General features: G+C 42.0%; 1 protein-coding gene across 2 annotated transcripts; it reads left to right on the plus strand.

The window, feature by feature from the left end:
* Positions 1 to 7: 7 nt before the first annotated feature.
* Positions 8 to 10,137, plus strand: LOC308667150 (ester hydrolase C11orf54). Of its 2 annotated transcripts, none has more exons than XM_081326275.1 (9): positions 8 to 159; positions 2,022 to 2,115; positions 3,634 to 3,732; positions 4,244 to 4,317; positions 5,742 to 5,843; positions 6,559 to 6,735; positions 8,184 to 8,333; positions 8,707 to 8,823; positions 9,823 to 10,137. In XM_081326275.1, the coding sequence occupies exons 2-9, from the start codon at positions 2,058 to 2,060 to the stop codon at positions 9,994 to 9,996; spliced, it is 951 nt and encodes a 316-aa protein (XP_081182401.1). In that variant the 5' UTR covers positions 8 to 159; positions 2,022 to 2,057; the 3' UTR covers positions 9,997 to 10,137. The 2 variants fall into 2 exon arrangements, with proteins under 2 accessions (XP_081182401.1, XP_081182402.1); XM_081326276.1 differs by lacking the exon at positions 8 to 159 and adding an exon at positions 167 to 352.
* Positions 10,138 to 13,904: the final 3,767 nt, after the last annotated feature.

A 13,904-nucleotide genomic window follows, 5' to 3' on the forward strand; every position in this document is an offset into this window, starting at 1 on the left:
GACGTCACAGACCGGGAAGGGGAATGGGTGAGGCCGGGCGCGCCCTTTTGAAAGTGGTCAAAAGGAGCTCTGGGCGTGGCTGCCAGCCTACTAAGCCTTGAGAAGTTGCTCCGGGCGGAGGAAACGTCCTGCGCCCGCGCGCGCCTTTCTTCTAGTGCTGTAAGTAAAGCCAAGGCAATCAGGGGCGTCTTTTGCACGGTTTGCTTTGGGAGGAGTACTAATTTAAGGCAGTAATTAAGGCTCCGACTTAATACCTTCCATAAGTGGTGGTCCCAGCTCAATCCTTGGCTGTTGGCTGATGGGATTTAACACATTTGGAAAGAGGAAAAACGCGGAACTTAGTCCATGCAAGGTGTGTTTACACGGGAGTAATCCCTGTTTGTACTTGATGGAGCTTCTATAGGAGCAATAAAGCTTGTATCCGACTCCAGGCCAATTTGCCGAACTTTGAAGCTACTTTGGAGAAATCTCTGTTGCAAATAGGTACTGGGGTTTACATGCTAAGATAAAGGTTGGGTAGGCTTGTGCAGAGGGCATCTTGTGCGGGTTCAACCTGGGTAGTTATAGCACTTTGGATTCCAGGCTGTAAATCCAGAAAATGGGTGTTTTAGAAGAGCAGTGTTTTCCAAAACTGGGGACTTCTGGGAGCTGAAGTCCACGCAAGTTGTCAAAGTTTGAAAATCACTGCTCTAAAGCCAGCCCAGGCACAACCGTTGAAACCTCATTTCTTAATAGGTTGCATTTTTATTTTATTCCTCTTAGAATTTCTGCCTTAGGAGATGTTAAATGGCTTGAGATGCTCCTGATGAAAATGTTAATTGAAAACTATAAAGACTGAGATGGCAATTTGGATTGGTATAAATAATACACAGGAGACTTTATAGGTCTAGGTAGGAAGTAGAATGTAAGTTGTATAAAGTGTTAGAAAAACATTAGCACAATAAATAATACTTTTTAATGTGATAAGTTTATCACTGAGGAATTGATAAATTCATACTAAGAAATGAGCTAATATTGTAAACAAGCTGTTCTCAAAACCTTGGGAAATATGTGGCCCTGATAATGGACAATTTGCATGATTAGTGGTTTCAACTGCTATTAATTTCTTCTTGCGAAATAAATTCCCTTGACTTTTTTTCTATAGAACTTAATAAACTGCAAATCCTCCTGCTTGTTCCTAGACAGTAATTAATTGGAGCTTACTTCCAAATAATGTCAACTGTTGAAGAAAAAAAAAACCCATTTCCTTTTTGTTGTTGTTAACGTTTGATTTGAAGCAACCAGCAAATAAACTTCAAATCTAATGTCTGTAAACAGTCAACAGTTGAGAAGTTTGCTTCTAAGTGATACAGACTATGTGCGAATGCCTAACTGGTTTATTGCAGGGGTGTCAAACTGCCGACCCACGGGCCGGGTGCATCATGCTGAAACCGCACGCACCTCAGCTCTGGCAATGGGGAAAAAGTCGTGATATGTTGCAACATGTCATGTGACATAGCGAACTTGACACCCCTGGTTTATTGAGTAAACCATTGCATTATTCTCACATTGCCTTAAACCATAAATCAGCCTATGTCCAAACAAGCCACCTATGAATCCGGGCTTAAAGTAAGAACAGTATTGCAGCCATGTACTATGTTTGATTTACTTACATTATCTGTAGAAAAAATATTCAGTTAAATTTATTCCTTTAGAATGAAATTGCTGGCTTATACTGTACACATACTTTTTTCCTGTCCAAAGTAGTTGAGGTATTGTAGATGCTGATTCATTAGCAATACTGCTTGTTGAATCATCTGTTTTTTTTCCTCTGAATAATCAAAAAGAGCAGATGTGGGCACTGACATTCACAACAGAAGGAAAGACTGAAATAGTGAAACAGTAGGTTCGTGACTTTTTAAACATGTATCACTCTCAGAAATGACTGAACATGTGTACTGTTAAAGCTTGGATTTAATCGCAAAACCAGTATGTTCATTAACAGACCTGTAACCTGTTCTTGATGTACTTTGATCTCTTAGGAGCTGACCCGCCTGGTCGGCTGCCTGGGATGAAACATGTCTAGAGTGGAAAAATTTGCTTTTCACACTCCTACTCTGGAAGAAGTGGCTGATGGTAAGCAAGCAAGCTTGTTTCTTTTGTGTTAAGAGAAGCTGTGAGAGAAGAATCAGTATAACAGGAGCAGTTAGAAAAGCAGGATATAGTGCCCGCTATAGAACATGGTGTGTATTTGTTTGAAAAGGAAGCAAGTTTTCTCCCCCCATGTGAAGATGTCCTTGAAGGGAACACTTGGAAGTCATTACAGAAACAAGGGCAGAAGCATTCCGTAAGCCCTGGGAAAAGGGAGTTTCAAGAACATTCCCGTCAACACTAAGAGTCTTGTCACTGTAGCTATTTCAGTAAAATATACCGTAGTTACAGATAGTCTTTGCTTAACCATTTGTTCAGCAACTGGTGCTGAGCAAATGACAGTTACCTAGGGCTGTTGCAGCACCTCTGCAGTCACATAATCAAAATTTGAGTGTTTGGCAACTGGCCTGCACTTACAACTGCAGCATTGGAGGAAATTCTGGTGGAATTGCAGTTAGAATGCAGTATTGCAGGCTAATTCTGTGCACGTCCTGGAGTTCGATCCTGACAGGTCTCAAGGTTGACTCAGCTTTCCATCCTTCCTAGGTTGGTAAATGAGGACCTAGATTGCTGGGGGCAAGATGTTGACATTTGTAAACTGTTCAGAGAGGGCTGTAAAGCACTATCGAACGGTATATAAAATCTACTTGCTATATGCCCTGCTCATTTCTGCCTTTTTGGCTCCCGGCACCCTGCTGCTGTCACCTACCCCTGCTGGTGCCCTGTCCCAACTGATTTTTGCTGTCTTATGCTGGTGATCCAGGATTCAGATGCTAGACAAGGACATGGCCCTGGGATGCATGGAGCAAATGTGACAGAGCCTCATTTACCAAAGGGCATTCACTGAGTCTGGCCAGGGGGAGGCAGAGCAGCACCACAGAGCAGAAAGACTGCAGTGGAAGGGATTACAAGAGAGTAAGCAGCCACAGAATGGGAAATATGCCAGGTTATTTGCATAACACACTTGCAGTTGCTAGTGCATTGCTTTCAATCTGTATTTCCCATTGTGTGCTTGCTCTCTTGTAGTCAATCTCTGCTTTGCGAGGAGGGAAAAATGAAAAATGAGTCAGGCACAGGACAACACATACTGACTAATGGTGATCACATGTCTGAGGAACGGTGTGAAAGTTGTAACTATGAGCACTGGTCATAACATTTTTTTCAGCATTGTTAAAACTGAACGAGGCAGTAAGTGAGGACTATATGTAAGTATATGCAGACGGGCTATCCATTTGTTTTACAAATGCAGTGCCTGACTTTACATGCAATTAATTTGAATTGGCAGTAATTCATTCAGTTAATATTAAATCGTTGCCCTGGCTTTTTGCCTTTGTTTTAGGATGTGGCTAGTATATACACACACAGTGAGCTTCCAGAAAACAGTACCAGAAAACAGGAAGAATTAATACTGAACTGAAGGGCTTCACCCTGGCCTTCAGCGTGGTCAGCTTTAACATGTTCCATTCTTCCATTTTTCTGTGAAGTGATCTGTTTTTCCTCCAGTTCTACAGAATGGACTTAAAGAAAATTTTGCAGATGTCCAGGCTTCTGTAGTGGATTGTCCTGATATGACTCGAGAACCCTTCTGTTTTCCTGTTAAAGGTAACACATGGTATCTGTGACAAAATATTACACGTGTTGGCAATACCTTGGTAACATGTGGGCCACCAGGCGGACAGGGACAAATTTGGCGGGATGGGTTTTCTTTAACAAACAGAGTAAATTTGCTTAAGCCTTTTTAAGATTGGGTTATTCAAGCTACAGAGCCCTTGTTGCATGCCTTAAAACGCCGAATGTTCCTTTCAAAAATCCTATTTTTTCCTACTTTCGAAGGACTTCAAATTTCACAGAACAGCCCTACTTTTGTCATTACATCACAGGGTTGGTGACCATGTCTCCCTGTGATCTTGTGTAGGTCGGAAGGATGCTATGCTAAGTAATGGTTTACTTTAGCTATGGTTGGTTATACAAGCCACCATTGCCTGGTTCATAATACAACCCACAATAATTGGATTAGAGGTCTACTAAATGCTGATTGCTTTATATTGTTTTGGATTAGTAAAAAAAAATCTGGAAAATAATTTGCCCCCTTCCCCCCCCCCTCTTCTTACAGGTATTTGTGGCAAGCCTAGAATAGCAGATGTGGGAGGGGTACCATATCTTTTACCACTTGTACAGAAAGACAAGGTAAGTAAAATGTGGTCTACTTTTGCAACCATATGCAAAGGTTTTGAGATTAAGTCGTTCCTTCAATAACCTCCCATTTTGATCAGAAACGATAATTCCCATTTTGGGAGGTTGGAATGGAATCAAATCATTTTTGCTAATATTGCAGTGATCCCAGTAAAGTCAGCCTAGTCCATTTTGCACCTGCGTTAATTTGTAACCTTTTTTTAACCCTTTAAAAGGGAGACTTGGTTCAGATCCTAATTCCGCAATTTTAAAAATGCAGGTTAGTAGTTAACGAAACCCACAAAATGGTTGCGTTATTTGAATTCACGCTACAGGTAGAGAGGGGTCCCTGGTGTTCTCTGAGCTTGCTTGTTTTCTTGCGGACGTTTCATTACCCAAACTAGGTAACATCATCAGTGCTAGGAGGAAGCAGGGAAAGGGAAGATAGAGGAGGAGAGGAAGGAAGAGGAGGAGGAGGAGGAGGAGGGGTCCTTGATGTTCTCTGAGCTTGCTTGTTTTCTTGTGGACGTTTCATTACCCAAACTAGGTAACATCAGTGCTAGTAATGATGATGCACTAATCACTTTGTGGATAGCACTGATGATGTTACCTAATTAGGGCAATGAAATGTCTGCAAGAAAAAAAGCAAGCTCAAAGAGCACCAAGGACCCCCCCCCTTGTCAACCCTGAGCTACAAATATTCTCCTTTATTACTACAGGTAGTCCTTGGCTTACAACCATAATTGAGTTTGCAATTTCAGCCGTAAGTCATGATGGTCATAAAGTGGGTCACCATATGACCTTGACCGATTTTACAGTCTCTTTCTGGTGGTCATAAGTTGAACGTTGCAGTTAGTAATAAATCGTGGATCCCTTCCTGCTGAAAACAATTACGGTGGACTCCAAAATAGCTTTTGTTTGTATGGGTTATGTTTATATTTACCATATTAAAAATTAAAATTGATGCATTCACTGCCACTTCTCATGATTGTTGGATGAGATTTTAATACTGTATTCCAGGGGAGGGGTCTTCAAACTTGGCTTTTTTATGACTTGTGGACCTCAACTCCCAGAATTCCTCAGCCAGGCACGCTGGCAGAGAATTTCTGGGAGTTGAAGTCCACAAGTCATAAAAGGGCCATGTTTGAAGACCCCTGCGGTATTCTTTTTCAACCTAGGATGGCAATTCATTTTAAATTTGTGGACTCCTAAGAGCGTCTTGGGCAAGGGTAGGCAATCTTGGCTCTTTTATGACTCATGGACTTCAACTCCCAGAATTCCTGAGTCAGCTATGCTGACTCAGGAATTCTGGGAGTTGAAGTCCATGAGTCATAAAAGAGCCGAGGTTGCCTACCCCTGGTTCTTGGGGAAGGCCTGGGAAACCTCTTTAAGAAGCACTGCCCTGGACAAGCCGATGTAACCGTTCTTTTCTCATCTAGGTTTATGACTTGAACATAATAGCAAAAGAAATACAGTTACCCGGAGCATTTTTTCTTGGTGCTGGAGCTGTTTCCTCCAGGGTAGTGGGAAGCAATGCTGAGGTAAGATAATTGGTAGGAAAATATTAGCCTTAGTCGCGTATACTTTAAAGCAGGGCTGTTCAACCTTGCCAATGTGAAGACTTGTGGATTTCAACTTCCAGAATTCCTCAGCCAGCATAGTTGATCTTGGCACTGCTCTCAATTTCTGTTTTAATTTTTGTTACAAGGATTGCACCATTAGGCTATAAAATTCCTTTTAAAGTTTGGTTTACTTAATTCAGTAGTCTCCAACTTTTCTAGCTCCAAGGACTAGGCGGGGGAGGAGGGATGGTTTCGCATGTGCAACCTAGCTACCGTGCATGCAGACATGAAGCTTCACACGTTTGCCCGCCGTTTCCATAGCCCAGTTCCAACAGATTGCAACCTGGGAGTTGGGGACCCCTGACTTAATTGGATTCAGATCTTGCTTAAATCTATTTTAGTAGACTTTTAACACCTCTGTTGTTGTTTTTTTCTGGACTGTCTCTGTGTTTAAGATGAGGCCTTAACCCCAGCTCATTCTGAGCCATAGTATGTGTTAAAGGATTTACTGAATGAACCATCATTGGGTAGGTTCATACTACATGTTAACAAATAAACCATGATTTTCAAACCACGTAGCTGGCTTTCTGCAGTTGGAATAAGCTGTAAACAAAATGTGCTGCTTGTTTAATAGTTGTGAAATGATGGTAGACAGTGCTGATCTATTTGAAGATGTTTGTCTGCTTCTATCTAGTTTATCCCAATTGTTCAAGCTGAAAAGGAAGAAAGGGCAGCAATCAATGGAAGTTACTTAGCCAAGATCAGCCCTGAGGATGGCAGTTGTCTGCTCCAAAAATACAGCTCTTTATATAATGATTGTGAGTTTGGGCTGCTGGCTAACCTATATGCAAGTGAAGGCCTTTCTGGTAAGGTATGTGGCTTGGTCAGCTTTTTAAAATGTTTTTTTACAAACAAAATATCCAGGCAAGGACTACCCAAAAAACCCAATTAAAAGACAGAAAATTAAAAAAGCTAGCAAGCCCAAACAAACCAACTTCTACATGTGAACATGCTTTGCTTTGTTTTGCTTCATTTTATTGACAAATTTCTATAGCCACACATATTACCAATGGAATTTCTGGTGTTAAACACATATATTTTACAGCTAGTCCTCAACGTTCACCAATAATCGAACCCAGAATTACAGTCATAAATTATGCCGGCTGTTAAGTGGGTTATCAAATAACCAACCTGATTTTACAACTTTTTTTTTTGCAGTGTTTCTTAAGCAAACCCACCATTTGGAATGAGCTTTTTTTTGCCAGAAGTAAACGCTAGTTTCCAGCAAAAAATGTAAACCCCAGCCAGGACTGTGAGATGCTGCAATCAATTATAAATGCAGGCTGCTTACTGAACATTCAAAATGCAATCATGTGACTGTTGTAACTTTGCAATTGGTTGTTAAATAAGGACCACCTACATACAATAAAGATATACATAAGTATATCCAGACACATACAGCTGTGTTCCACAGCTATATTCAGTATTTTACTCACAACAATACTATAACATTTCCCTATACCTTATGAATCCACAAATGTTATACGTGAATTTCTTCTTTTAACATCCTATTGACTTTATTTATTGGATGCAGAAAACTCTGGTCCCATGTAGTAAGACTACCAATGTCATTTTAGATTTGAGTACATTTTTACCCATTTAATTGACTTATGTTTTTGTAATGAAAAGAAAGGCAATATATTTGGCCCTTGTTAAACCCTTGGGTGATAACAATTCACAAATTGGCTGCAGTAAGAGAACAGGTTTGCAACTCCATAAGACCAGAAACAGTTTAAGAAAGGTTGGTTCCTGCCTGTCTTTTTAGTCTCATTAATGTTTTGTTTGCTACATTGTCTTTTTGCTTTAATTGGGCACACTTCCAAATAAATTTTTAAATTCTAGACCCTGTCCTATGCTATCAGACTATTTAACACCTAGATGCTTTTTTAAAAAAAAATACATTAAAAATGAAGATTGAAGATAGGGAACATATTGGATGCCAAGAATTCCCAAACATTAGTTTATTTACAACTAGATTAAAAAGGGAAATAAAAAAACCTAACTCTCCCAGATCAAATTTCTCAACTTTTTCTGAGAGGAATAACTCAATCTATGGGCTTCTGGCCTTGTGCTTTTAATGTGGGAATAATGATTGACCATTAGAATTGTCAGGTGGAGATTATGGACACAAAATGTTTTAAGCAAGGAGCATTAAGTATGTCATAATGAAATCTTAGAAGTGTATTACTCTCAACTCACATTACATTACAGACTTTTCTCTGCTTAACATAACAATATTAATATATCTTCTTTTTTAAGGTCATTGAAGTCCGAGCAAAGAGGAGAATTGGTGAGCAGAATTTCATATCCTGCATAAGGAAAGCCTTGGATAAGCATTATGGTGACAAAACAGTTGGGATGGGCGGTACTTTCATTATCCAGAAAGGAAACGCAAAACTTCATATTATGGTAAGACGATTATAAGAAGCTTTTCCATTTTTCTTTGGGAAATATACGTCACACAACAAGAAGAAAAAAAAGTAAAGACTAAATTTCTGTAAACATTTGCAAACTTGCTTTTTTATTGTGTGCTATCAAGTAGTAGGTGTCAATTCTTAGTGTTTACACAGACATCTTCTCCAAGGTAATATGTCCATAACCTGGTCCACCATTGTAATTAAGTCCATCTCCCTTTCCTTCTACTTTTCTGGCATTAGAGCTTTCTCTAGAACAGGGGTGTCAAACTGCCATGTTTGTACATGCAAGAAATAGACTTTCACGACTTCAGTTCCTGTGTTGTTTCTTTATTCAAGTGCAGTCACTTTTATTTTTTTAATTACAGCCCTCTGAATTTTCTGCCTGCCCTCTGGAAACTGATGAGAAAGTGAACAATTGGCTGAAGTTTTTTGAAATGAAAGCTCCACTCATTTGCCAGCCTGTAATCGTTTCCCAAGATCCAGTAAGTCAAGTCTACTGATGTTTCTCAAGTAAAAAACCCAACATATACTGGCTTGGATGCAAAGTGATCATTATTTGAAATCATCATCAATTCCTCATGCACTGAATTCTGTAACATGCACCATAGTAAAGGATACAGTGAAAACCAGTTTGGTGTAGTGGTTAAGGTGCTGGCCTATAAACCAGGAGACTCTGAGTTCTAGTCCCACATCAGACGTGAAAGCTGACTGGGTGATTGTGGGTCAGTCTCTCAGTCCAACCCACTTCACAGGTGACAAAAATAGGAAGGAGTATTATGTAAATTCCCCATCTTCAGTTATTTATACCTGTATTGGTATAAATGCAGCTTATACTTTGGGTGAAATATGTCTCTCACCCAAAATACACAAGTAGTCCTCATTTAGTTACCACTATTGTCGATCAGAAGGTTGGCAGTTTGGCGGGTCGAATCCCGAGTGCCACATAACGGAGTGAGCGCCTGTTACTCGTCCCAGCTTCTGCCAACCTAGCAGTTCAAAAGCATGTAAAAATGCAAGTAGAAAAATAGGAACCACTACGGTGGGAAGGTAACAGCGTTCTGTGCGCCTTTGGCGTCTAGTCTTGCCAACCACATGACCACGGAGACGTCCTCGGACAAGCGCTGGCTCTTCGGCTTTGAAACAGAGATGAGCACCGGCCCCTAGAGTTGGAAACAACTAGCACGCATGTGCGGGGGAACCTTTACCTTTATTGAGTGGCAACTTGGTCATTAAGTAAAGCAGTCACTGTGAAGCCAGGAGTATGCTTACGATCTTATTTCAGCTTTCCTTTGCTTGTGAAACTTGTCGGAAATTTACTTTTTAATTATTCTCATAACTGAACGGGTAGCTAAATGAGACAGTCGCTAAACGAGGACTGCCAAAATAACACAGCCTTGTATAGGATGTACCTGAAAGGAAATGTTTGCAGCTTGGGGCCCTCCCTAGAGGCAGGAATTTATGGGTTCTTGACTTTTCCCCAGGGTTTTGATCTGCGTGTGGAGCACACCCACTGTTTCAGCCACCACGGTGAAGGAGGCCACTACCATACGGACACAACGCCAGAGACCGTAGAATATCTGGGGTATTTTGTGCTTGCTGAGTTCCTCTTTCGGATCGACAGACCAAAGGAGACTCATATGGTGGGTCGGGATTAAAGTCTAACCCGCCCAGGAAGCTGGTATTCGTTAAGGAGCAGAAAATCAAGAGATGACTAAATCTGTTTTTCAGTGAGGTCAACTAATGTCGAATCACAACCTGCCTTGTTTGTTTTGGCACTTAAAAATAAAATATGGCAAAACTGATTTTTCAGATTGGAAATGTAGCACAATGCTGGCTGATTGCAAAACAAAACTACAGGAGCCCAATTTGTACTGAAATATTTACATTTTATATCATTTGGCTCTCCTACTTTCTGTCCTTAGCATCTAGATTTCAGCGGCAATCTGGGTGGGAATTCTATGCCTACCCCAAGACGGCTGAAGTACAATTTCTGTCATCTGTCACTGCATTACATCAGAGGAAGGAAACCTTCAGAGAGCGTAGCCCTCAATGGGCAAAGGAGTCAATTGCATAACTTGGCCCTCCTGCTCTCTGCTGCACCCTGGTGGCAGAGAGGCAAAACCTGTGTTGGCCAAGATCCCTTTATTTATGTATTTATTTTATTTTAATCCCATTTATATCCCGCCCTTCTCCGAAGACTCAGGGCAGCTTACAATTCCCCTTGTTTAGGAGAATTCTGAGAGTTAGTTATCTATATTAATCAGAAGAGAGCTGAAACAGGTCTTGGAGGTCATCAAGTCCAACCCCCTGCTCAAGCAGGAGGTCCTATGCCATTTCAGACGAGTGGCTGTCCAGACTCTTCTTAAAAAAAACCCCAGTGATGAAGATTGAAGGCAAGCTGTTCCACCAGTTCAGGAGTTCCCAACTGGGGGTGCAAGATGATATTCTAGGCAGTGCGGAAACCTGGGTTTAGAAGTTTCAAAATTATAGTGTATATGCATAAGTTGTTATTTTGAACTTTTGTAAGGAGTGTGAGAATATATCAGAAGCGTTCTAGGGGTGCGGGGTATAGAAAAGGTTGGGAACTGCTACACTAGTTAATTGCTCTCACTGTTAGGAAGTTTCTCCTTCATTCCAGGTTGCTTTTCTCCTTGATTAGTTTCTATCCATTGTTTCTTGTCTTGCCTTCTGGGTGCTTTGGAAAATAAGTTGAACCCCTCCTCTATGTGGCAGCCCCTCAAATACTGGCATGCTGGTATCATGTTCCCCCCCCCAGTCCTTCTTTTCTCTAGACTAGCCAAACCCAAATCCTGCAGCTGTTCTTCATATGTTTTAGTCTCCAGGCCTTTAAGCATCTCAGTTGCCCTTCTCTGCACTTTTCCCAAAGTCTCAACATCTTTTTTGTAATGTGACCAAAACTGGATGCAGTATTCCAGGTGTGGTCTTACTAAAGATTTATAAAGCAGTACTAACACTTCACATGATTTTGATTCTATGCTTCTATTTATACAACCGAGGATTGTATTAGCCTTATTTGGCTGCTGCCACACACTGCTGGCTCATATTTAAGTGATTGCCCACTAAGACTTCCAGGTCCCTCTCACAGTTAACTGTTTTTGAAGAGAAAAATTTCTCCTCCTCAGTGCAAAGAGCAACCCAAATTACAATGCAGTGGGAACTGTTCCTGGGCTAAAGCATTTCCAGGCTGAGCTCCATAGTACCAAATGTTGCAATACAATGTTCTTGGGTCATTATACTAAGTGTTTGCGAGCCCGAACCATGTTTCTTGCTTAACAATCACCGAACATAATTCCTTGTCTAAAACATGGAACAGTCTGTGATGGTTAATTTATTGTTTGTGCTAGAGCTGTAAATAGCTTGCTTCCAATTACAGGTAGTCCTTGATTTATAATTGGGATCAGAATTTCTGTTGCTAAGGAAGGAGGCTGTTAAATGAGTCAGGTCTGGTTTTACAACCTGTTTTTGCCACAGTTGGTAAGTGAATCACTGCAGTTGTGAATTGTGCAGTCATTAAAGCGAATCCAACTTTCTCCATTGTCTTTGCCAGTTGGAAGCTGGCTGGAAAGGTTTCAAATGGTGATCACATGATTCCAGGGTGCTGCAACCATTGTACTGTAAATCAGAAGTCACCAACCTTTGTCGGTGGTTGAACCGGAGGAAAAGGGAGGAAGAAGCATTTTACATGCGTGCGCATGGGACCATGAGCACGCGTGTGCCGCAAATGGGGCGGGGCTAGTGCCCGTGTGATTGTAACCCTATCCTGTTCTGGTGTGGCGCAATGCTTTGTTTCTGTGTTCCACAGTGAAGCAGCAGCCATTTTTGTGCCCCGTGGCACAGTGGCACCCTGTTTTTGTGCCGTGCGGCGGTGGCCCATTTTTGCACCCTGCAGCCATGGCACTAGCGCAGGTGGGGTGTGCATGCGCACACTGGCCAGCCTGTCCCATAGCCTGGTGACCAGCAGGCCACGGCCCACTACCGGGCCGCGGCGCACAGGTTGGGGACCCCTGCTGTAAATACACGCCAGTTGCCAAGTTCCCAAATTTTAATCACATGACCCATGGGGATGCTGCAACAGTCATAAGCAAGCAGTTATAAGTTACTTTTTTCGGTGCTGTTCAGTAACTGAATGATTGCTAGATGAATGGTTGTAAGTCGATTCTATATCCTAGAGTCAGCCAATAATGGGAGCTAGGATGATTTATAGGTGAATTTTTAATCCTAAATGATATGTACACAATTGCTAACACATTGCTGGCTGGGGAATTCTGGGAGTTGAAGTCCACACATCTTAAAAGTTGCAAAGTTTGAAAAACATTCCTCTATTTCGTATTTCACGGGGCTGATCCTAGCAGGAGAATTTCCAGATGGGAAGTCACTGTGCAGTCTGATGTGCATTTACCAGCCACTATTAATTCCCATTTAAGTTCAAAGGGCAATAGCTGCGAGTAGCTTAATTCAGCGGCCTTGTTTGTGAACATTTCTAGAATGACACTACTGGTGGTCCTCGCCTTACGACCACAATTGAACCAAAAAATAATTATTAAAATTAGTAAATGAGACATTGGTAAAGTGAGTTTTTGCCCCCATTTTACAACCTTTCTGCCACTGTTGTTAAGTGAATCACTGCAGTTAAGTTAGTAATAATAATAATGAGAAACTTCCTAACAGTGAGGATAATTAACCAGTGGAACAGCTTGCCTCCAGAAGTTGTAGGTGCTCCATTGCTTAAAGGTTTTTAAGAAGAGACTGGACAGCCACCACCTATCTGAATTGGGGGGGGGGGTTGGACTAGAAGATCTCCAAGGTCCCTTCCAGCTATATTCTGACTGTGATGGAGGTTAGTAACAGTTAAGGAAAACTGGTTTCTCCATTGTCTTTGCTAGTCAAAAGAGGTGATCACATGACCTCAGGATACCGCAACGGTCATAAATACGAGTCCGACGTCAAGCATCTGAGTTTTGATCACGTGACCATGGGGACGCCCCAATGGTCGTGAGCGTGGAAAAAAGGTTACAAGTCCCATTTTTCACTGCCATCGTAACTTCCAAGTGGTCACCAAAAGGAACATTTAGTTTCGATGGCACTGGGGGAAAAAATGGGACTTATGACCGTTTTCACACTAATGACCAGTGCTTTTTTTGTAAAAGAAAAAGGTGCCGGAACTCACACATGTCATACAACCCACCTTGCCTATCCTACAAGGTTCCATCCAAAAAAGATGCCGGAACTCCGTTCTGAACGTTCTATGAGGAAAAAAAAAGCCCTGCTAATGACCGTCGCGGCGTCCCCGTGGTAAACCGAGGATTACCTGCGTGTTGTTCCCGTATCGTCCAGCAAGAGGCGAGCGCCCAACTCCCAGCATCTCTCCGAGCCTTCTCCTGCTGACCGCTAGGGGCCGCCGGCGCGCTCCCTTGGAATCGCGGTTTTCCGCTTGTCCCACTGCGGCCCCCGTAGCTTCTTTTGCGCATGCTCTAGCCGGGGGGGGGTGAGTGTGGGGCGGGGGTTGCTGCGAGCCGCCGAGGTGTGGGGGGGGGGGGCAAAA

This window comes from Vipera berus, assembly GCF_964194415.1.
Source record: "Vipera berus genome assembly, chromosome: 4".
NCBI lineage: Eukaryota > Metazoa > Chordata > Lepidosauria > Squamata > Viperidae > Vipera > Vipera berus.

Excerpts from the sequence above, each read along its gene's own strand:
- LOC308667150 (XM_081326275.1), top strand. The coding sequence starts at position 2,058 with ATGTCTAGAGTGGAAAAATTTGCTTTTCACACTCCTACTCTGGAAGAA. Across the intron at positions 2,116-3,633 it reads TCTGGAAGAAGTGGCTGATG|TTCTACAGAATGGACTTAAA; the intron begins GTAAGCAAGCAA and ends TTTTTCCTCCAG. Across the intron at positions 3,733-4,243 it reads CTTCTGTTTTCCTGTTAAAG|GTATTTGTGGCAAGCCTAGA; the intron begins GTAACACATGGT and ends CTCTTCTTACAG.